This window comes from Mesoplodon mirus, assembly GCF_964341445.2.
Source record: "Mesoplodon mirus genome assembly, chromosome: 16".
Classification (NCBI taxonomy): domain Eukaryota; kingdom Metazoa; phylum Chordata; class Mammalia; order Artiodactyla; family Ziphiidae; genus Mesoplodon; species Mesoplodon mirus.
In genome coordinates, this window is record NC_138992.1 from 15247116 (window position 1) to 15271790 (window position 24675).

Here is a 24675-nt window from a genome sequence, read left to right on the forward strand (position 1 = left end):
TCAGATCCTAATCTCTTTTCATAAATCTAATTTTGTACTGAACTTCAATATACAACACAAGTGTGCTGACACAAGTATGTGGAATGCAGGGCTGGGGACCTCCTGCCAACCTCACCACCACCCTCTTCGGGCACCCCTAAAGCCATTTCTTAGAACCCTGGGATCCATGGGACTCAACTGGTAAACTTGTCAATTTAATAAGCTCTAAACCCCTTCCAGCTTTGATATCTTTTGGTTCTCTGATATTTATCAGTGAACCAAGCTAAACAGAACCGAGTCAGAAGACAGGCGGAATAATGCAGCCCATGATGCCACAGGAGCTCGTGGACATGGGGCTCATAGGTGTTCAGTAGTCACAGAAAGGATGACTGAATGCGTGCAGCCTGCTCTGACCCTTCTCTCACTCGGGAAACAAAAGAAAAGGCCAGCTTGCAAAGAGCCCAGAAGGAATGCTAGTGCCTGACTGCGCACCTTGAAGCATGAAGAGGAACTGAAGCCTTGCTCCCAGCCTTGACCACAAGGGCCTCAAGAATGAGGAGCAGGGCTTCCCTGGTGGCGCAGTGGTTGAGAGTCCGCCTGCCAATTTAGGGGACACGGGTTCGAGCCCTGGTCTGGGAAGATCCCACATGCCACGGAGCAACTGGGCCCGTGAGCCACAATTACTGAGCCTGTGCGTCTGAAGCCTGTGCTCCGCAACAAGAGAGGCTGCGATAGTGAGAGGCCCGCGCACTGTGATGAAGAGTGGCCCCTGCTCGCCACAACTAGAGAAAGCCTTCGCACAGAAACAAAGACCCAACACAGCCAAAAATAAAATAAATTTTTAAAAAAAAAATGAGAAGCAACTGTTAGAGAATCAGGTTTACAGTGAACATTCTTAGGTACCTTATACATGCCAGAAACTGGGCTAGGTTAGATGTTCAGGACGGAGGAATTAACAAAACGTGGACCCCTCCCTCTAGGGGTTTACGTGCTGGAGGGTGAGACTGGCCTGCAGGCAGGAAGGCAGTCAGCTAAAGCGTCATCCATAGCTAACTCATTCATTGATTGATTCATTCATTCTGTTCTCTCCGATCTACTCACCAAGGAGCTCCACTGCAACCTTCTTTAAAAAAAAAAAATCATGTTTCTCTTTTGAAAACCCTCCATAGCTTTCCACTGCACTTAGAATAAATCCTAAGTCCACACGCAACTCTAATTCCCTGTCCTACCTGACTGCCGTCTCCTCCTCCTGGCCTACCTGCCCCCCCGCCCTACCCTCAGTGCTTTCTGGTCACACAGGTGACTTCCATCCCTTCTAACAAGCTCTCTCCTGCTTGGAGTCTTTCTTCACAGGCAGCCCTCCACCTGAGCTGCTCTGCCTGCCCACCCCTCGGGGGCTCACCCTCGATGCTGTAACTTAACTATTACCCCCCCGCTCTGGGAGCCCCTCCCAGACCACACTAAAAGAGATCCCCCAATAGTCTCCATGTAAGCACATTGTCTATTTTCTTTACAGCACTTTTCTCCACTTGTAATGCAGTTACTGCATCAGGGTCCCCATGGATAACAGATGGCCCATCCAGAGCAGGATAACTTGAGGACTTTTTACAAAGGCGTGGGTGTAGGAGAACCACAAAGGGTCGTACAGCTATCTTTGGCTATGGCAGCCAAGCTGACACCATGTGGAGGCCCCCAACATGAGGAGAGAGAACAGTTACCAGAACGTGGAAGGAGAGGAAGTTGGGTCTAGTCGGCTTTCCTAGGACGAGGGGCACCCATCCTCCAGTTGAGGGACACATCCAACCACTGGGTCCTGACCTCACACTCCTTCCTCCCCCAGACCTCCTGCTGGGGCACCCCCTTGGGGAAGGGACCTGGGTTGTGCATCCCTAGAGGTCAGCCTCCTGGGACAGAGAAGAGGTGGACAAGGGTGGAAAATAGATCTGGAGGGGCAAACGGAAGAATCCTCCACAGGGCTGTCTTCCCTCTAAACTATCCAATGTCACCACTACATACCCAGAACCAAGCACAGGACCCTACGCTCAGCAGACATTCTATTAATATTTGTTAAATAAATGAATGAATGATGATCATGAGAAGTACCCAACAACTACTCGCTGAGCAGCTAATTAATGGATGGGTCAGGGTCATTGGAATTTTATGAAATTAAGGCATAGCCATTATGTCTCAAAATACACAGATGTAAGAGCCACAGACTTTGAGAATCTCTAAACATTTCACCCAGAAAAGTCCTAACTTCCCCAGTCAGGCCAAGAAGGAAAGACCAGTTTGCACTAAGTTCTGTAGACCTTGTTTTCGCCGTCTCCCACAGGGTCAGCCCCTGGCCAGCAGGATGGATGCTATTTCCTTTTAGGAGGGGCCTGACTCCTCTCCGCCCTGTTTGCTCTGTGGGCTGAAGACTCTAATTAAAATGAGCCCCGGGGAGCCAGCTCCTCTGAAACACTGTGGTCGGCTGCCCTAAATCTCCACCAGCTTGTTCTTTCCCCGCTGCGCAGTCAGTAAGGGCTCCTAACTGGAGGCTGACCCATGGGGTAGGAGAGCCTGGGCTCTGGTGTAAGACTGACGCAGCCTCAGGAGCCAGCTTCTGCACCTATTGGTTGTGTGACTTTTTTTTTTTAAATTTATTTATTTTTGCCATACGCGGGCCTCTCACTGCTGTGGCCTCTCCCATTGCGGACCACAGGCTCCAGACGCGCAGGCTCAGCAGCCACGGCTCACGGGCCCAGCCGCTCCACGGCATGTGGGATCTTCCCGGACCGAGGCACGAACCCGCGTCCCCTGCATCGGCAGGTGGACTCTCAACCACTGCACCACCGGAGAAGCCCTGGTTGTGTGACTTTTAGCAAACACTTATCTTCTCTTAACCTCTTATAAAACAGGGGCAAAGGAAACTACAATTCAGAGTCATGAATGATGTATGTAAAGTAAAAAACAGCAGGGGCTTATTCAATGTGTCATAGATACTATTTTTCATAAGGTCCTTGAAGGAAGGAACTGTGTCTTATTCAACCTTGTGTCTCCAGGACCTACTGCAGGGTCATAATTTCAAGGACACCAGGAAAGACCCCAGAGTCTTTTCTACCCAATCCCTGGTACCTTCAACTTGAGTGAATAGACAAGTACTTCTATTAAGCTTTCAGCCTTGTCTCCACCTAAACTGTAATGCCTCTCCTGTCCCATCCAAGAATGACTTAATCATTACTATCAACACTTTAATATGAATGAGTCTCTGTATTTTCCCATTGTAAGATTAGGTTTTCCCTGAGGGTGAGGAGTGGGGTTGGGTGGAGGACAGGTTACAGGGCACCTGCAGGGTGAAGGATGAAGGAGCCACCCCTCCAAGGAGACGAGAGGGGTGGAAATAAAGCAGACTCACTGTTCCATTTTGGTTTAGAAATGGTCCAGAAAGCTAGCCTTGAACCAGTTGCTGTCAGGACCACCCAACATAAGTTTCCAGACACCACCCCAGACCTGTCCATTGGAATCAGTTGATCATATTTGATTCAATACACATGAGTGTCTCCCTGATAGGGGGCCTGGCCTCCACTGGCACAGGTCACACTGTAACTTGGAGCTTTGCTCTTCTGGAGAAGGAATTGCCCATTCTAAGCACAGAAAGTCTGAGAGCCCGGATTTATCAATATATCCCAATGCCACTGCTTCCTGCCTCTGCACCTCCCATCCTCAAGGCTGGCTTCATGGGTCTGTGCAGCCCTGTAGGGTCCTGTGATCAGAAGGAACTCATTGCCCTTGGCCTAATGCTCTGCAGTCACCATCCAGATGTTCTTAATAAGTTCTTAACAATGGCTTTGCATTTTCATTTTTCACTGAGCCCTGCAATTCTGCAGCTGGTCTTTTCCACACTTTACTTACTCTCTCTGCATCTCTGTAGCCTCATTTGTGAAACTGGGATAGCCACACCTTCTGGTAGGACGACGGAGGGGTTAAGTGAGACAGTCTATGTAAAGCCTCCCCCAGAGCAGCTGCTACCCTCCCTCTCATTTTCAAAATCTCACTTGCTTCTCCCCATGACCACGCGGTCAGCTCAGTAGCCCACGTCATGCCCGCTTAACAAAGGGAGAAGCTGGGACTTGGAGCTGCTGGGTGACTTATCCTGGGCCACAGAGCAAATCAGAACAGAAATGGGAGCTTGAACCCTGTCACTGCCTCCTTGGGGGGAATCCTTCCGGGGTCCAGCAGGTGTCCACCCACCCTTGTGTGGCCAGGAGACCAGATGACCAGTGGCGTGGGGGGGGATCACTTTGGGCCCACACTTGGGGTTGGCAGGGTCTGAAGACCCAGAAGGCAGCACAGTTCCCACCTCACTCCTCGGAGAATGAATCCCATTCTCAGCCAAGGAGGGGTCAACCCTGGAGACCTGCAGGCCCCAGGGTGGTGGTCCCTCCCCACCCCTCAAAAGACTCACCTTGGGCACCCTTGTTGGCTAGGATTAACCCCTTCTCTGCTTTCTTCTTCTTCTTCTTCAGCCCAAACATCTCCTTTCTGAAAAAAAGAAGAAAAACTAAAAAATACAGTGATAATAGCTTTGACTCATTCAGACATGTTAAGAGAAAATACACACACACACACACACACACACACACACACACACACACACACGAGTTCTTCTTCTGGAAGCCGACCATCCTCCTCAACCACCCAGGATGGGCATCAAAAGACAAGCATCAGGATGATCCAACATGCTCTCCAGACTCTTACAGAAACCACAAAACCCCTCCTAAACAGAAATCATGAGGTCCACCTAGAACCACGCTTAAATTAGGCATAATACAAATACTAATAACACTAGCTGTTTTGCTCTCCATTTCTCTTTACTCAGCTGTGCCAGGCACTCAAAACAAATCATATCATTTAATCATCACAGAAACCCTCTCCTATCCATCTTACAGATGAGGGGCCAAGGCCCAGAGAGGGTAAGTAAAGTTTCCAAGGTCACACAGCTCTTAAGTGTCAGAGCTACCCCTGGAACCAGGCCTGTCTGATTTTAGAGCCCAAGCTCTAACCACTGGGTCACCTGAGCAGAATGAACACCCTCTCCACAGCTGAGCTCCAGACCATTTCTAAGGTCAAGAGGCTCTGGGATTTACTAAGGTCATTCCACAAGTGCACAGCTCAGCTGACATGTAGTATATGCCCAGAATGTCAGCTATTATTATTATTGTGATTATTAGCCATGAACAGGAAGCTGTTTGGGGGCCTCCCTCTCAGCCCTGGAAAGGGGCCCAGTCTGTTGTTTCTAACTGACACCAGGAGTATCCTGACCCTCCGCCAGCCTGCTGAGAGCATCCCTTTCTGGAGCTGCGCGGAAGGATGGAAGGTCAGAAAAAGTCCTGACTTTGAGTCGGGCAGGCTGATGGGGTGGCCTTTGGAGACGGGAAGAAGAGGAACAGGGACGGAATGGAGGAGAAGGGAGGCGAGAGCAGCAAAGGCTCGGTCCCTCTCGGGGAGCATCCTGCAGTCCTGAGCAATGTGAGGACAGTGTCAGAACCACTGGAGTTTTCCATTTTGCTACATATTTAGGACTCAAGGGTGGGTGGACTGCAGTGGCCAAGATCAGGGCCTCCACAGCCAGACTGCCTGGGTGCTAATCCCAGCACCATCTTTGCGACCTTGAACAGGTCACTTAACCTCTCAAAACTCCAGGGTCCTCATGTGTAAATGAGATAACAAATGTAAAGCATTTAGCCCAGTACCTGGAACATACCAGTTGCTCAGTAAATGTTAGCTATTCTTATTATTTGAAGGGATAAGGTTAGAACTAATGAGAGGAAGCTACTAGGAGACACATGTCCCCTCCAGTCACTTACTTATTTATTTCCTTATTTGTTTATTTATTCTTTTCATGTCCTGCCTTGACCCAGATAAGGAATTAAGGAGCCCTCCTCATTGGGGCTACCTGAACAGTGGAATGCACTGCACTGGGTGGAAGTGAGTTCCCAGTTCCTGGAGATGTGCAAGCAGAGACCTAAGGGCCACTGGTAAAAGATGTTGTAGAGAGGACACACATCAAAAGCAGGGGGCACTGGCCTAGGGGACTCCGGGGGTCCTTTGAGATCCTGAAATACAGTAGAATGATGGAAAGAATGGGTTCTAGAACCACCCAGACATGGTTGGATTGGGTAAGTCACAGCACTTCTCTGAGCCAGTTTCCCCCTGAGTACAATGGAGATAAATGACACAGTACATACTTTACAGGATTGTTGTAAGAATATAATGAGGTAAGTAAGCAAAGCGCCTAGGACAAAGCAAAGCTGTGATAAGAACATGCTTCTAAGTCTTCCAGAAATCTCAAATTCCCTTTTTTTCTGATATTTCTGAAAGGAAATTTCCAATAATAGTTTTTGCTTTCCTGTTTTCAAAGGAGAGTTACCATGCAGAGAGTCCAAGGCCAGTCCCGTCCAGACCCTGAATTGCCACTGTGGTCCCCAAGGGCTCCCTGCCGTGATCATTTCACAGAGGCAGAATCCGATGTTCCTGGGAAATTGGCAAGCAGGCTCGACAGAGTACTTGAGAAGACTGAGTAACTTCCATCTGGAAACAGGAAGTCGCTACCAATAAATGACAGTAGCTACCGGAGGGAGACTTAACACTCCTTTAGGAAGCTGACAGTTCATCACGGATGGCCTCAGCATTCCGAGCCCTCCCACAGGGCAGTGACTGAGGCATGGAGCATGCCACAGGCTACTGTTGTGAGCACGGGAGGAGGGAGAGATGTGTCACCTCTCAGGGTCAGGCACCCCTGCCCCTCCAAAACCAAGAGCTCCTAACCCTGCTGTCCATTAAACCCACCTAAGGAGTTCAAAATATACCAATATCCGGAACCACCTTCAGAGATTTTTAATTGATTTGGGAGAAGAACCAGTTCTCAGGAGGTCTGCTCTAGACACAGCTCAGACCCCCTACAGAGGAAGCCAGAAACCTTCCAGTAAGGCCCAAAGAATTTGCAACCAGCTCTGCCCTCTGGGGTGGATTGATGTGTTGTTTCACAAACACCCAAGGTTGTTTGCCTGAAACCCTGAGTCAGTTATCAAGGGCACTCCCAGCATGACTCCCAGCGTGAAAAGGTTTCTTGATGAAAATTGATTCCTTCTCCTCAGCCCCGTGACATCCACAGTAGAGAGAGGGCACAGCTCGCCAGCCCTGAAAGATCTTGCCACTGGCAGATTGCGCAGCCCAGGGTAAATTGGAGACACAAGACTCAGATCAGGGCCCTGCTTGAATCCACCTGTTAGCTCTAGAATTTGGGGCTGGATGCTTAAATCAGATGAACATGTTTCATTCTCACATGACACAATATTTCTTATCAAATCCACAGGGTGATGTTGAAAAAGGAAACAATGCTTATACAATGTAAAACATGCTATAAAGTATTACAATGTTGATGACAAGAAAACATGCTACAATATTCCCCTGAGTGAGTTTTTAAGTTTTTAAACATGCTTTGACACTCACCAGGTACCAGGAATACCATGTTACATACATAAGCTCCTAGGATCCCCACCACGTACCACGAGGAGGATGCTATTATTATCCACTTTTACAAACAAGAGTTTGTCAGGGTTTCCAGCCAATATTTTGGGATCAACCAGTAAAGCAGGAAGACTTACCTGGTAAGTCTTCAAGGCAGTTGCCATCATACCGGCCCCCCTCTCCAGTTTGCCGAGGATTCCGGCATGGGAACCTCCTGCCCCACTTCAAAAAAAGGATGGGGCTTCCCTGGTGGCGCAGTGGTTGAGAGTCCGCCTGCAGATGCAGGGGACACGGGTTCGTGCCCCGGTCCGGGAGGATCCCACATGCCGCGGAGCGGCTGGGCCTGTGAGCCATGGCCTCTGAGCCTGCACGTCCGGAGCCTGTGCTCCACAGCGGGAGAGGCCACAACAGTGAGAGGCCCGCGTACCGCAAAAAAAATAATAATAATAAATAAAAAATAAAAAATTTTTAAAAAATAAAGGATGGAACTCTCCAGTTTAGCGTCTACTGAATCTCCTCCCAGGGCCACCCCAAGATAAGTCAAGAGACACACAGCAACCCCCATACCACCTTGGTCTCCTCAGGGTGAAAGCTACCACGACTCCGATATCTACATCCAAACAGCGAGAGCATTAAACGGTGCGCATGTTTAACTTGCTTCCACACATCTGTTCAAGGTGGCGTTGCTCCACGTTGAGCCCAGGGCTTGCATTGCCAGGGAGGCAGCCAGCCCGGCACACAGAAGGGGGAGCCCGGCAACTGGAGTTTGGGTCTCTTCTATGACACGTTCTAACTATGTCACTGCAGCTGGCCACAGGAATTCTCGGAGCTCCAGGCTCCTCTTCTGCAGGAAGTGGTGGTACAGTTAACACTGCTTTTCTCACTGGGATATTGTGTATGTCACCTCACTGAACCCTCATGCTGAACCGCTCTAAGCTCTACAAATAGCAACTTTACTGGCATGTCCACGGCTCAGGGGAGCCGAGATCAGGAAATCGCTCACAACCATGGTCACCTTGTGGTTTTCCACTTGTGTCACCAGATTCCCCTTCTGGAATCACCTTTTCTACCTTCAGTGCAGAAGAGAAGCAGCTCAGGCCAAGAGGCCAGACACTAAGTTAATTGCATCAATGGGTGTGACCAGTACCGGCCCCTGCTACTCTCCATCCCAGATAAGAAGACTCATGTGACCTCTGCACCTCACCCTCCAGATCCACTCATAACATCCAGTGTGGAAAAAAATAACACTTAGGGGCTTCCCTGGTGGCACAGTGGTTAAGAATCCACCTGCCAATGCAGGGGACACAGGTTCGAGCCCCGGTCCAGGAAGATCCCACATGTTGCGGAGCAACTAAGCCCGTGCGCCACAACTACTGAGCCTGCGCTCTAGAGCCCGTGAGCCACAACTACTGAGCCCACGCGCCTAGAGCCCGTGCTCCGCCACAGGAGAAGCCACCGCAATGAGAAGCCCGTGCGCTGCAACAAAGAGTAGCCCCTGCTCACCACAACTAGAGAAAGCCCGCACGCAGCAACAAACACCCAACGCAGCCAAAATAGATAGATAAATAAAATAAATTTATATTAAAAAAAACCAACCACTTTGATTTGTGAATTTCTTTATACGGGAACTCTTTAAAACTTTAAAAAATATATTATATTTAATAAAATTCCTTTATCAGAAGAATGGATTTGCAGGTGATCAAGTCTATCTTAAAAAACAAAACAAAATCAAGCTTTATCACCATTTTGAGGTTACCCAGAGAGCCTCGGGTAAATTTCCCATTGCCTGCTAGGAAATACCTTCTTGGGTATATGCTATCTGTGTACTCATCTTACTTCTAGGACTGGCATATATTTATTAAAGACAAACCAGCAAACATAGAAACAGCCATAATGTGGGCTTTGACAGAAGATTGTTAAAATATGAATCTATGTGACATCTTGCCTTGTCAAGACTCCGAAACATTTTTTCCTCTCTGCCCGTGATCTTCCCACTACTGCTCTCCTGATCATATCCTATTTACTTAGGGCAATGATGGTCAACTTTGGCTGTACATCAGATACATCTGAGGGAGCATTCTAAAACTATCTCCCACACTATGGCCAGATCCCATCCCAGAGAGTCTGATTTCATTGGTCAGCACTGGGGCCGAGCTTCAGTAGTTTTTTAAGTTCCCCAGGTGATTCTAAAGTGCAGCAGGGTTGCAAACCCCTGTGGCTAAGTAGTCAGTGCCAATGAGCTGTGTTCTCAAAGACAAGGTTCTTTTTTTTTCTTCTTTTTTTTTTTTTTGCGGTACGCAGTCCTTTCACTGTTGTGGCCTCTCCCGTTGGGGAGCACAGGCTCCGGACGCGCAGGCCCAGTGGCCATGGCTCACGGGCCTAGCCGCTCCGCGGCATGTGGGATCTTCCTGGACCGGGGCACGAACCTGTGTCCCCTGCATCGACAGGCAGACACTCAACCACTGCGCCACCAAGGAAGCCCAAGGTTCATATTTTTTAAAGGAAGTTCAAAGATAATTTTTTAACCAGAGGAACAATAAAATTTAGGAAATTCAGTTATTGGTGAATATATTTGGGTAGGCTGGATGAATTTTATTGTCCAACTTCAACCCCTCTTCCACTCAACCCTCATCCCAGCAATTAGCCCATGGAATTGGCCTGCCTTCTCTAATTCTGCATGGGATCAGCTCAGTCTTGATGGAACTGAGTCCTTCAGTTTAAGAGAGAAGGATCAGTCCTCTATTGGGTCCAAAGCATCCCAGGCAATGACCTGAGTAGACGGAGTACTGACCCCCAGTCTTGTGGGAACCACTTCATTCTTGCCTACTGTAATATGGACTCTCCCACCTCATTGAGGTAAATGGATGTTTCTCTGGTAGGTCCTCTTTTGTACATTCCAGCCCCATCAGTCATGATAATGAGATTCAAATATCACCAACTCAAAGACTGTCACCGAAAACCTTGATATTTCACCTGCAAGAGTCTAGGAAATGCACCTCCAAGGATGCTAATGAATCCCACTTCCTGTGGTTTTTCTGAGACAAGGGTGGAGTCACATCGTATAGAGCCAGCCCAGGTGAAGCCAGCCTCTGACAGCCATTCAGAGATCCATCCAAAAATTCAAGGGCAAGGTGGTAGGAGGGTGCTGCTGTAGGACTGTTCCAGGAAAATGGAGACTTTTGCCTCGCATGCATCTCACCCATCCTGCAGCACACCAAAAGTGCCCACTACTGATGCCATCCCCCAAGGGTTGGAGGAGACTTTTCAACCTGTGGCCACTGGCCTCCATCCTCTCCTGCTTCTCCTCCTCTAGAGCTGAGATCAGCACATGACCAGGTTGGCTGGAAAGCAAGGAAAATAGAGAAACAAATATCGGCAGGTCATGTCATTGACTCAGGATAGTTAGGGCTGCTGGATCCCCCAGCCCCAAACTTTCTCTTTCCTGGGTCCCTAAGAAAATGTTCATTTCTCTTATTTCATCCTCTTTATATCCAGGCTACTCAGAGCCCTGGTCTCTGTTCTCCTAAAGATAAAAGGATCAACCTCTAAGCCAGAAATAGACTTATTTGGAACAAGCAGCACTCTCTCCCTATGTCCCAGCATAAATGGGTCTTCAAACTTCCACGCTTTATAGGCTTTCTGTTTTTGTTTACTCTCCAAAACTTCCTTTCCCCATATATTCCTTGATTATCTTTTGGCAGAATGAAAAGACATCCACTGGATATGGCGTCCATGGGTTAACATGACTCTCGGGTAGGGTTAACGTCCAAGACTCCTATTCCCATGTGGTCTTCCCTTCTTTGGGTCCACTTTCCCACAGAACATTTGTATTCTACTTTCTGCTCCAACTGCCAAGTGGAAGTAAGTCACTGAGCAGGGTTTCTTCTCCCTGCAGCTGTGTGAGCAAGCCCATCTGATTTACAGCAAAGTATATGAAAATCAATCTGGACTCCGATCCATACAGCTTCCTCCAATCTACCTTTGCCAGCAATAAAGGTGATATGTTGATCCCAATTTGATGCATAAGTCTGTTTCTCCATGGGGAAAGAGAAGGATATAGTTATAACCTCAGGAACACCAATATACTGACATATAAAATTTTGTTATAAGTGAGAATCATTCAACTCCACAATAGGTAGAGAGGATCTACACGATTCCTTCTGAACCTTATTTTTTGGTGTTGTTAATAATTTAATTATTAAATTAAATAATTTGCTGTAGGATTCTTAGAGCCTTTAATATGCTGACATTCATTATGACTCTCCAAGAGGGAGGTGCAGTACTCAGATTTTTCTAAATGAATTTGACCACATCTTTATCACAAAACATCTAATAATAAACAGCACCATTTGGGACACCCAGAGAAAGAGAACCCTGGCACCTTTTAGTGTTCTTTTCTCTTTTGAAACTTTTATGAGACGAGCAGTTTCCTAGTAAGAACCATTGAGGAAGTAGAAAACCCGGGACATCTCTCCCCTGCATTCCCTCCTTGCATCCACACGGCTCCTACTCTACTCTAACTGGTCTTTCTGCTTCCATTCTTTCCCCATCCTGCAAACTAGTCTCCATTCTGAAGCTATCTTTACAAACTAGAAGGGCAGTGAACTTCCTTAATATGATAAAGAATATCTACCTAAACCCTAGAGTTAATATCTTATCAATGGTAAATATTAAAAGGCTGCCCCTAGGATTAAAAAAAAAAATGATACAAAGATGTTTGCTATCAGCCCTTCTATTCAACACGGTACTTGAGGCCCTCCCGTAACAGTTCAATAAAGTTTGATTAGTTGAATTAATAAGTGAATTTAGTAGATCATCTAGAAACAAGGTCAGTATACAAAAATCAATTGTACCTTTCTATACCAAAAACAAAGTATTAACTAAAATAGTAAATAAAATATATCATAATAGCATCAAAAAATTTAAAAACCTAGGAATGAATCTAAGAAATATGAGCAAGACCTCTACACTAGAAATTACAAAATAAGATTAATGAAGGGATATTCCATGCTCATGGATGGGAAAATGCAATATTGGAAAGATACAAAACCTCTCCAATGTAATAGAGATTATTATTTCCTCCACCCACTTGTGAAAATTTTTCAGTCATATATTCATAATTTGTGTGTGTATTTTATGTGTATATCTCATGCTTCTACAAAACGCTTCACTTTTTTTATTTTTTAATATAACAGAAATTTATTTTCTTATGCTTCTGGAGACTTGAAGTCCAAGATCAAGGTGATATCAGGGTTGATTTCTGGTGAGACCTCTCTTCCTGACTTGTTCTATGCCATTTTATTTTTTATTTTGTATTTTTTTATTGGAGTATAATTGCTTTACAATGGTGTGTTAGTTTCTGCTGTATGACAAAGTGAATCAGCTATACATATACATATATCCCCATATCCCCTCCCTCTTGCCTCTCCCTCCCACCGTCCCTATCCCACCCCTCTAGGTGGTCACAAATCACCGAGCTGATCTCCCTGTGTTATGTGGCTGCTTCCCACTACGCTTCACTTTTTAAAAGCGTAGATTTTCAGATCCAAAGTCCTGGCTTTAAGTATCAGCTCAGCCACCTGCTAATTATGTAACCTTGAGCAAATCCTTAACCTTTCTGCACCTCAGTTTGTTCATTTGTAAAATGGAGGATAAGTTGTGCCTCTCTTAGAGGGCTGTCATGAAGATCAAATGAGATAAAAGATACAACATTCTGTCTGTAAACCTTAAAGTGCTGTATCCTTCACATGTTAATTAAATGAAAAAATAGGATTGACATTCTATGAATGTCCCTTTGTGCTCTCCACACTATAGGCTCAGCCCACCAATCTAGCACTTGACCTCCCGAACTCTGTACTCCAGCCCAGGGGACAGCTCATCCCAAAGTCATCACATGTTTGTCCATGAACCTTATGTCACTCCAGGCCCTCCACTGAAGGTGACTTCTCCCATCTCTACTTGTCAACACCCACAACTTTCTTCTAGGCAAGTTCAACTATCTCCTTTTATGTGATGGGTTCTCCAGTTTTATGAGGAGGAAACAAATCACTCATTCCTTTGGATTCCACTGGCCCTTTGTCTTTATTTCTATTATAGCTTTTATTACATGGAATATCACAGTTACTTGAAAACTATCATTCTCCTTTGTTAAATGCTGAGCTTTTGAAGGCAATAACCATGCCTAGTTTATGTTTGTACCTTCAGTATCTAGCAGAGTGCCTGGCACATAGCAAGGCTCAATGACTGTTGAACACACAGACAGATAGATGGACAGATAGAACATACATAGAGAAAGGTCCCCATGAATTCACTGGAAGTTCTCTGCCTCTATTCAAAAATGTATCGTATCAGACAGAAAAGAGTTAAGGCCATCATCAGAGCAGAGCATAATCAGAGAAGAGAACAATCTCAAATGTCAGTTGCTAAGCCTTATCCTAACACTCACCTTGGAGCTGGGGAGAAAGAAGAAATTATTCATGCTAGTACCTGATAAACCATTTGTACTCTGTGAAATGGTGTATCACTTTTGGCTGTCACCCAGTCTTGGTCTCCATCCATTTCTGAAAATCACTCCCTTTTTGAATGTATCCTCTTTTTTCTTTCTCTTTATCCTGTCTGAACATCTTTTATTGGTTGGTTCTTTCTCTACCACCAGTCCCTTAGGGGGTGATTCAACAAAATGATATGAAGCCTCTTTGTGGCCCAAGCACTGTGCTAGGCCCTGGTGTACAAAGATAGATCCAACAGGGTCCTTAGCCTTAGAGGCACTCATAGTAGGGCTGGAAACGCAGGTGCCTGCATTGTTGTAGCACAGTACAAGCAGTGTCATCATGGGTAGGTACCAAGTGCTCCTGGAGAGTGACTTAAATGGGCCAAGAGTCAAGGAAGGCATCCGGAAGAGGTGACACTCTAGTTTGGCCTTAAAAAAAGGACTAAGATCCAGGAAGTAGAGAAGAAATGAGTAAGAAGGTGAATGTGTATTGAACACCTAGTAGGTGTCAGATTCCTTCACGTGTGATAATTCATTGAATGACTACAACAACCTTTAGAGGAGATTAGTCTCAGTTTCAAGAGGAGAAACTGACAGGGAGTGATTAGGCCATGCTATGGATTGAATGTCCAAATCCATATGTTGAAGCCCTATCCCCAGTGTGATGGTATTTGGAGGTGGGGCCTTTGGGAGGTAATCAGGTTTGGATAAGGTTATGGATATGGAGCCTGAGTGATGGGATTTTTGCCCTTATATGAGGATGAAGGGACCGGAGTTCTCTCTCTCTCTCTCTTTCTCTCTCTCTGTCTCGGCCACATGAGGACACAGTGAGAAGGCAGCTGTCTACAAGTCAGAAAGCAAGCCCTCATGGACAACAGGTCTTCCAGTGCCTTGTTCTTGGACTTTCCAGCTTTCGAAACTGTGAGAAATGAATGTTTATTGTTTAAACCATCCAGTCTATGGTATTATTGTTCTAGCAGCCTGAACTGACTGAGACAGGCCACTTGCCCAAGGTTGTGGTAAACAGTGAATACAAGCAGGGTTCAGACTGGGCAGGCCAGGCAAGGAGAACAGTATATACAGAGGCGCCTCCAGGAATCTGCACTGCACACCTAGACAAGGAGGAGGAGGGTCAGGGAGGTCCCCCTTCTTTAGCTGTGGCTTGTGGTCAATCTCTGTTTCAGTCCCTGTGACTGGTTCTCAGCTCTGTATTCCTCAGAGTAGCATCTCACGCCTGCATTCAATAGTATCCTTTCTGTAAACCAGACAAAACCTTCTCTTTTATTTACCATTTGCAAACCAGCGCTCCAAGCCCTTCTCTCTACTTTCATAATATAAGACCTTCCTTAAAGGTCTTTCCTGGAACTAACATATCCCAACAAGCCTCCAATCAAGAGATACAAAGTCAGATCTGAGAAAATAACCCCTCTGGCTGCAGTAGATGCCCTAATCCAGTGGGTGGTTTCTTCTATATCTGTCCGGTTTCTCTGAGATTCTAAAACAGGACAAGATACACCACATCATAAAAATCCATGCACTCTGCCTAATCTTCTGGAAATTCACAGCAACTCAGAGCTAGAAGGGCTCTTAAAAGTCATCCATCTCTTGATCTGATGTTTAAATTCCTTTACACCCAACCCCATTATCTTCAACCTACTATACTCCTTGAGTATCTCTGAGGATGAGGAATCCACCACCTTCCAACCACCCAGCTATTTCAGTCACAGTACTTTTCAAAGTATCTAGAGGTTCAGGTGTAACTTTGTTTGGATGTTGGACACTCAGCCGACAGGAAGCTCTAATGTTTCAGCATTCCACCTGAAGTTGTAGGAGGATAAACCAGAGGAAGTTTCTTCAGCAAAAGGCTGACAGTGGGACGGAGAGGGACAGCGAGCCTGGAGCAGCAGTGAGTGACAGGCTTGAAAGGGGCTTTTGTGAGCCTTGGGGTTGGCAGTGTTCCAAATGGCACTCGGCTCTGTTCGAGAAGGTCTCAGCCACGTAGCCTACGCTCAGGCAGGAGGTCCACGTGAGCCTTCAGCAATTCCGCTCTCCTGTCCACATTTAAAGCATCTCTTTTTTTTTTTTTTTTTTTTTTTTTTTTTTTTTTTGCAGTACGCAGGCCTCTCACTGTTGTGGCCTCTCCCATTGCGAAGCACAGGCTCTGGATGCCCAGGCTCAGCGGCCATGGCTCACGGGCCCAGCCGCTCTGCAGCATGTGGGATCCTCCCAGACCGGGGCACGAACCCCTGTCCCCTGCATCAGCAGGCGGACTCTCAACCACTGCGCCACCAGGGAAGCCCTTAAAGCATCTTTTTTTTTTTTTTTGCTGTACGCGGGCCTCTCACTGTTGTGGCCTCTCCCGTTGCGGAGCACAGGCTCCGGACGCACAGGCTCAGCGGCCATGGCTCACGGGCCCAGCCGCTCCGCGGCATATGGGATCCTCCCAGACCGGGGCACGAACCCGTATCCCCTGCATCGGCAGGCGGACTCTCAACCACTGCGCCACCAGGGAGGCCCAAAGCATCTCTTTTTAAAGCATCTCTTTCCACACTGTCGGAGTTCAAGGAGGGAGGAGGGAGCAGCAAGTCTGAAGGCCTGGAGGCAAACATGGATGTGGTGTTAAAAAAAGGCCCCTCCGGGCTTCCCTGGTGGCGCAGTGGTTGAGAGTCCGCCTGCCGATGCAGGGGACACGGGTTCGTGACTCGGTCCGGGAAGATCCCACATGCCGCGGAGCGGCTGGGCCCGTGAGCCAAGGCCGCTGAACCTGCGCTCCACAACAGGAGAGGCCACAACAGTGAGAGGCCGCGTACTGCAAAGAAAAAAAAAAAAAAAAAAAGTGCCCCTCCCTGCAAGCCCGGAGTAGAGTGAAGGAAAGGACAGGAGAGAGAAGGGGCCAGAGAGGTGGGCAGGAAGCAGATCACGCAGGAACTCAAGCCATGGGGAAGGGACTCCGATTTTGTCCTGAGAGCAATAGGAAGGCCACTTGATCTCCTCTGGACAATCCCACACGATATTCACGCCTTGGACCACTCCCTCGTCCTCGTGACTGGGTACTCAGCCAGGTGAATCATTACGAAACTGCCAGTTATATTTTGCCAGTTGCTTCTCTGAGTAGATGGGCTCAGCAAGCCCCCCACCCCCCACCCAGTAGATCCTCTTTTAGGATGCATGGCTTGACCAGTGCCTCTTAGTTCTGTAGCTATAAGATCAGAGGTCTCGGGATGAGGCTGTTTTTTGTGTCTTGTTTTGGGGGGTTTTAATTTTGGCCACGCCATGTGGCATGCAAAATCTTGGTTCCCCAACCAGGGATCGAACCCTTGCCCCCTGTGGTGGAAGCGCGGAGTCCTAACCACAGGACCTCCAGGGAAGTCCCTCTTTTTTGTGTCTCGACCAACACTCTGCCTCCACATGCTCTTGTGTACTTAGATTTCAGAGGCTGCTTGGGAGGAACAGGCAAATCTGCATGGGACCTGGGGAGTTACCTGCGGGAAAGGGAGGGAGACCTTTTTGAGGTCCAATGTTATTAGAAATATTCTGAGGGTCTATGGTTGTCTCAGACTGAGGTTCACAGGCTGGAAAGGAAACAAAGAACCCCAGGGTGGTGGGGATTGTGAGACAGGGGTGTTCATCCTGAGGGTAAAAGGGTCTAGATTGTTGACCGGGGCCCAATACCAAGACTAGAGAATCATGGGGAAGGTCGGTGCTGGTCCAGGGCATGGCTGAGGCTGGAAGTCCCTCCGAACTCAATGGCCTTGGTCTGAAATGAGCAAGCATCCAAGTAAAAACCAGGGTGTTACAGCCTCAGGAAGCCTTGGGACGTCCTTTACCAAAGAAGGACTCCTTTTCAATAGGGATACAATTCGGAGTGATGGGAGTAAAATCTGTGACTGTGAATAGACTGATCTTACCTCTTTGTTTAATATTTAAAAGCAAAACTGCACTTTATGCTTCCAGGGAAACTTAAGAGTAGGAAGGCAAAGCTGACCACTCTTCTAACTTGCTTAAGCAATGACTTTGAATGATAAAAGACAATGTGACTTATTTGTAACCTAAGCTGGTAAAGCAGGTCATCCCCTCCTGAATCACTTGTGTGTATGTCTTTCCACCTCATTAGGCAATGTGTGGGGTGCATGTGAGTGCTATGCATACCTATGTAGTAGGTACGCAAGAGGTATTTGTTTGATAAAATAAATAAAACTCTCAGCTGTCAAGCCAGCCCTTGCCTCATAGCCTGGAGTGATGAGGAGCCCCCTATCTCGCCTCTCACCTTCTGAGATGGCCCACACTCTTGTCTGAGGAGTCTTTCTCTCTAAATAAGTCCACTTCTTACCTATCACTTTGTCTCTCACTAAATTCTTTCTGAGATGAGACATCAAGGACCTCAAATTCACCGGGAACACTCCCTCATCCCTTCAATCTGAGGGGTTCCATTTCTATCTGTTTTATATATTAAGTTGTAAAGTTTGAAAAGCACTCATCAAGACTAACCTACTCGTTTGGCCAGTAGGGAAACTGAGACCCAGAAAGAAACTAGGAACCAAATCAAGATCATATACCTGTTTATTGAAACTGCTGGGACTTCTGGGTGCCCATTTATCCTGTGTTCACCCCCCAGAAATGCTAAGACCTCAGCAAGCATGGACCTCCACAGCCCTCCCTCTCGAAACCCAGGCCGGGGGAACTCTGATAACAGACACACCTCGAATCCCGTTCATTCAAAAATGGACTTTTTCCTTCCCTAGAGCTCTACTTCAGAACCCCTGTGCATTACAGAAAATGCTCCAAGGGGTTAAATATGATAATCTAATCACTTTCCTCTGGATAGTTAAAAAAGCCAAATGAAAGAAATTTCACAACTGTTAAAAGCAAAAGCAACTTGCTCAAAGTCACCCAGCTACAAATCGGCCAAGCTGGGGACAGAGCCCGGTCTCCTCAAAGCCAGCTGAATGCTCTTCCTCCTAGACCATGCTGGGATGGAAAATTTGTTCTATATAGTCATCCATTTTATTATTTAGTATCATTATTTAAAGTGCTCTGGGGCAATCAATAACTGCTGTTCATAAAGCATGTAGGATAAGCAAGGCATTGGCTTAAGGTCCTGCATACATTTTTTTCCATCTAATCATCCCAATAACCATCTGATGGAAAGGTTCAAGCTCTTTTACAAATGGGAAAATTAAAGCCTAGGAGGTTAAGTAACCTGCCTAAGATCCCACAGCTCTAAGCTGCAACAAAACTCTATCCAACCTCCACTCCATACCACCTCCCAAATACCAATCAGAGCCACAATTTTTCAAGCACCTAACCAGAGTCAGGTACTGGGCAATCCTCACTTCCCAGATGGTAAACACCACAGTTCAGAGAGGTTTGGAAATTTGACTACAGCCACACAGCATCCGTTGCTGAAGCCCAGCCTCTTTGCACTCTGCAACCTCACTCATCATGACCCAGGTCTCTAAGAACAAACAGAAGAGCAGCATCCCCAAGGGCTCCCAGCAGCCTAGACAGCAACAGAGTCCAGCTCAGTAATAAGACAAAGAGCAACCAGTCTCACCTTGACCAGTGAAGGCTCCTGACCTTGTCCAGAAATACTTACGACAACTAACTTCTTGGCCTCAAGGCAGGTCAGCAGGGTAGGAGGTGCAGCGTCCAGCACTGGTCTTTGGGAGGAGAAAGTCTCCCCTCTAGAATGGAGAGGGTCTCAGGCACAAGGCTGTCTCCTCCAGAGGGCCAGGTGTCTCCCAGGAAATGCCCTTTCTGCTGTGTCTGCCCGGCAGCTCCCTATCTCTGTTTGAAATCCAGAGCCCAAGACTGATCTGCAAACACAGCAGCTCAGAGCAGATCCTGAGAGGAGGGGCCTCCAGGGTGTTTTATTCCAACTCAGGTAGCCACAGGTAGGTCAAGGCGCAAAGAAACCCCAGCTCCAGACAGTGCCAAAGCCCTGGATACTTTCTAGCCACCATCCAGCCATCAAAGGTGGATTTTTAATTATTTTCACCATCCCCTACTCATTTGCAATAATGAATATGTTTTCACTTTACTTGGGGCCAGTTCTACATACTTTTACAAGTATTACCCTATTTAAGTCCCACAACAGCCCTCAGAGGTAGGCACTATCATTGTGCCCAATGTACAGATGGTGAAACTGAGCCACAGAAGGGCTGGTAAGTGCTGGGATTTGAACCAAGGCCACCTGCCCTCAGAGCCTGTGCTCTCAGGCCCTCCAGCCTGCTCTCTGTGGCATTTCATTGGGACTTGTGGTCTGAGGTTATTTCAAAGACGTCAAGTTTAGAAAGGAGACAAATAAAAAGAAGGCTTTTTGGTGGATCAGATGCTTCAGAAGTCATTGCCTGGAGTGGGTTGAATGGTGGCTGCCCAAAATATACACATTCTGAGAACTGTGAATGTGCCCTTATTTGCAAAAAAGAGTCTTTGCAAATGTAATTACGTTAAAGATCTCAAGATGAGATCATTCTGGATTACACGAGGGGGTGTTAAACCCAAAGACAAGTGTTCTTACAAGAAACAGAAAAGAAGACACACAGAGAAGGCCATGTGAAGACAGAGGCAGAGGTCAGAATGATGTGACCACAAGCCAAGAAATGCCTGGAGCCACCAGAAGCTGGAAGAGGCAAGGAAGCATTGTCTCCCAGAGCCTTCAGAGGGAGCATAGTCCTCTCAGCACCTTGGTTTCAGACTTCTGGCCTCCAGAACTGGGAGAGGATACATTTCTGTTGTTCTAAGCCTCCCAGTTTGTGGTCATTTGTATGGCAGCACCAAGGAACTGATCCACTGCCCTTTGTTACTTCCTCTTGCACTTTTTAAAAAAATTAATTAATTTTGGCTGTGTTGGGTCTTCGTTGCTGCGTGCGGGCTTTCTCTAGTTGTGGCAAGCAGGGGCTACTCTTCGTTGAGGTGCGCGGGCTTCTCATTGCGGTGGCTTCTCTTGCTGCGGAGCACAGGCTCTAGGTGCGTGGGCTTCAGTAGTTGTGGCACCTGGGCTCAGTAGTTGTGACTTGCGGGCTTAGTTGCTCCGCGGCATGTGGGATCTTCCCGGACCAGGGATCGAACCCGTGTTCCCTGCATTGGCAGGTGGATTCTTTACCGCTGCGCCACCAGGGAAGTCCTCCTCTTGCACTTCTTAATGGCACCACAGGAAAGGAAAGAAAGTGGGTGCACTCCACTGAGCCCTTCATGGGGAAGAATGGGAAGTGGACACCTGTGGGCCAGGCAGTGGGGTAAGAGCCTCCAAGGGGCAGGACAGCAAGGCAGGAAGGCAGGGGGGTGGAGAGAAGGCTTTGCAAGTGAGGACTGAGCAGGTTACAGAGTAGCTCACAAGGCAGCCTCGTTCAGCATCCGCAACTGAGTCCTCATTGTCTCCAGAGAAATGGGCCTTGGCTCAGGGGTTCACAGATGGGGCACAGGCTTCCTGAAGCATCCCACCTCCCGTTTTTGGTCATCGTAGATTTGACCCCAATCAGAAGCAAAGATGTCAGAGATTACTGAGCCCCAACCTTACACGTTACAAAAGGGGAAAATGATGACTAAAAAGGTGATGTGGTCTGAGGTCACATAGCCAATCATGGAACCGTCAGAGCTGGAACCTTGTCTCCTGATTCCTGAGCCGTTCAAGGGAACCAAACCTCCTCCCCTTGTCTGATCTGTTCTTCACAAAAGAAGATCCTGTGGCAACTCTTTTCTGAGCTCAACAGCCCCAGGAGGCCCCAAGTGTTCTCTAGCTAAAGCTCAAATCCCTCCTCCTAGGATTTAAGTTTATTTCTCCTGTTTGCAGAATGACAGCCTTACCATGTGGCTGCTATGTCTGGCTCAAATACAAGTACACATCATAACAACAGAAGTCATCTGGATGCACAGTACACATTCAATCATAAATGTCTGCTGATTGCTCATCATAGGGAAAAGCCAAATGCACAACCCCGCAGCCTTATTTCTCTGCTCCGACCACACCACCTTCCTTCAGCAACATGACTGGCATGTGCCCTTCCCTCGGGGCCTTTGCACATGCTCTCCTCTGTGCCTAGAATCCATATGCCCTCCCACACCTCTTTGCCCCATTAACTCCATCCCATCCCTTAGAAAGATGTCACTCAACATCACAAGGACACTGTTGTGTATAAAATTGATGACTAATAAGAACCTGCTGTATAAAATAAAATAAAATAAAAAACATCACAAGGCCTTCCTTGAAGCTCCCCCGCCCCCGCCCCCTCCCACAGGCTCAGCAGGTCCTCACATTCCTTGTGCTTTTTCTTTTCATCACTTATCATAGTTTATCATTTTATTTTTACATGATTTTTTTCACGAGTGTCCATTAGACCAAAAGTTCCATTAGAGTAGGAACTCTCTCTAGTTGATTCACCACTGTCTTCCCTGCACCCAGCAGTAATTGTGCACCCTGCACAAACATTAATTGAACAAAATGCTGAGCTGGTGCAAAGAAATGTACAAAGAAGGAATAGACAAAACTGCCACCTCTCAGGAAAGTAGAACCAAGTAGATGAGCGACAGTCAACTCTTTAAGAAATTACCCAGTCACACATCATCCCTGCTACTCCACTTACCCTCTTTCCTGTGCTTGCCCCTGAACCATTTTAGCCCCAACTGATAGATACTTCTCCAAAAGGGGGAAAGGATGAGTTGGTAAAACTCAAAGGGGCCAATAGGGTAACTGACATACAGCTCTGGAAAATGAACTTCAGAGGAGTGTTGCTGTACAATTATCTAGAATGCAGATTGGGAATTGTCTTAACAATTCAGTTAGCTTCAGAATTATTTTAGAAATTCTCAAAAGAGAGACTATATTGCAAAGCAAGAAGGTTATGAAACTCTCCTCCAACCTTCTGCACTCTGGGAAGAGTAATAACCCTTTGCACGAAGCTGCTATGTCCATTCCAGATACAAGTGCAGATCACATCAGCAGAAATCATCCTCCACCCTCCCCCCGGCTTTGCCTCCTGCCATGTGGCCTCTGCCAGAGGGAATAAATTTCAGCGTCTACAATCTTTATCCCACATACCGTCTTAGTCATGGAGTGTTTCTTTGGAAAGCTCACAACAGTTGTTATCATGATTCAACAAACACTTAGTCATTACCTATTAGATGCCCAGCACTGCAGTGGGCCTGTGGGAAGTTCAGAGCAATGAGAGAAAAGACAGTGTGATGTGGTCAAGGGGCACGATGGCTTTCTAGCCACTAATACACTTTAAAAGGCTTCAGTCACTCCATCATAATATTCGTTCCTATTTCTAGAATGCTTTGTAGATTACAAAGAACTTTCATGTACCCCTATGTGTCACGGCAGCTATGTGACATAGAAAGGTTTCCCTGCTACTTGGTAGATTAACCATTTAGGTTCCAGAACCTGGAATGACTTACTCAAGTCTGCATGGCTAAAAAAGGGCCAAAACTAGAAATTGTGGCAGTCATGAAAAAGTGCCACTCAGGGCTTCCCTAGTGGCGCAGTGGCTGGGAGTCCGCTTGCCGATGCAGGGGACACGGGTTCGTGCCCCAGTCCGGGAGGATCCCACGTGCCGCGGAGCGGCTGGGCCCGTGAGCCATGGCCACTGAGCCTGCGCGTCTGGAGCCTGTGCTCCGCAACAGGAGAGGCCACGGTAGTGAGAGGCCCATGTACCGAAAAAAAAAAAAAAAGTGCCACTCGGATCTCTGGCTGCACGAAGCATAGTTGACTGACCGCTCCAGCTCCTATAACTCTCGATTCACTACTGTGTCACACGAGGCCATGCTGCCCATGGGCTGCTCCCAACAAATGACTAACCACAGCAAGTGAACTAATCCTGCAAGACATGGGACACCTCTCACGGATAACTTAGGCCACAAGGCTCCCTCTTGACCTGGAGGAAACTGTTTTAGAAGAATCTTCCTACCCAGTTTCCCTTCCTTCCTGCTCTCCATCACCTGTCAGATTCGCATCGTGGTCTGAAGACTCTCTGCTTTCTCCTACTCCTTCCTCTTTGTCCTTCCCACGTGTTTCCCCAAATAAATCTTGAGCACGTCAATCCCATCTTGGAATCTGCTCTTTGGAGGTACCACCCCAACAGAACTCTAAATCCAGACTTTATCATTCACAAGTGGACCTTCCACAAATAAAGAGATTCCATTTTGAAATATATTTGGAAAATGCTGGAGTTACCCCCGTTTTACAGGGCTTCTTAGATTCAACAGTATGCTTACATGAAATAAGACTCCTCAAAAGCATGAAAGTACCACAGAATCGAGTGGCTCCCAACCTGATTTGACAGCAAAAACTTTTTAATTCAGTTCCCCTGAATTGGAGACGGGCAGACTGGAACGCAGATCACAATCTGAGAAATCCTGCTAACAAGTAGACACCCTCCAACAAGTGGACACCTATCCTTTCCTCAGCCTTGCTAAAAAACCTCATAAGGATGGTTTGATATTCCCTTCTCTTGCTATACCCAAATGGATGTGCAATAATACTGCCAAAAGCAGACTGAAAAAGCAAGGGACCCAGGCAACCCTCAATGTCATCTTCCCTGGAAGAATAGGAAATTAATTATCCTTTACATTAAAGCTTTGCTCCTATTTTTAGCAAATGGTTTGATTTTGTTTATTTAAAATAGGTGTCATCTTTAAGAGACAGGTGAACTGAATAAGATAGGAAACATAAACAGTGGATTCTAAATCGTCTATAG

General features: G+C 47.0%; 1 protein-coding gene across 1 annotated transcript in view; it reads right to left on the bottom strand.

Moving 5' to 3' along the window:
• Positions 1–24675, bottom strand: part of FER1L6 (fer-1 like family member 6) — a gene marked incomplete at its 5' end in the record, with an annotated part of 157026 nt that overhangs the window by 124451 nt on the left and 7900 nt on the right. Inside the window, 2 exons of the mRNA XM_082601582.1 lie at positions 4427–4499; positions 8059–8101. Of these exons, the coding sequence (XP_082457708.1) occupies positions 4427–4499; positions 8059–8101 (116 nt within the window). The remainder of the gene's footprint in view (positions 1–4426; positions 4500–8058; positions 8102–24675) is intronic.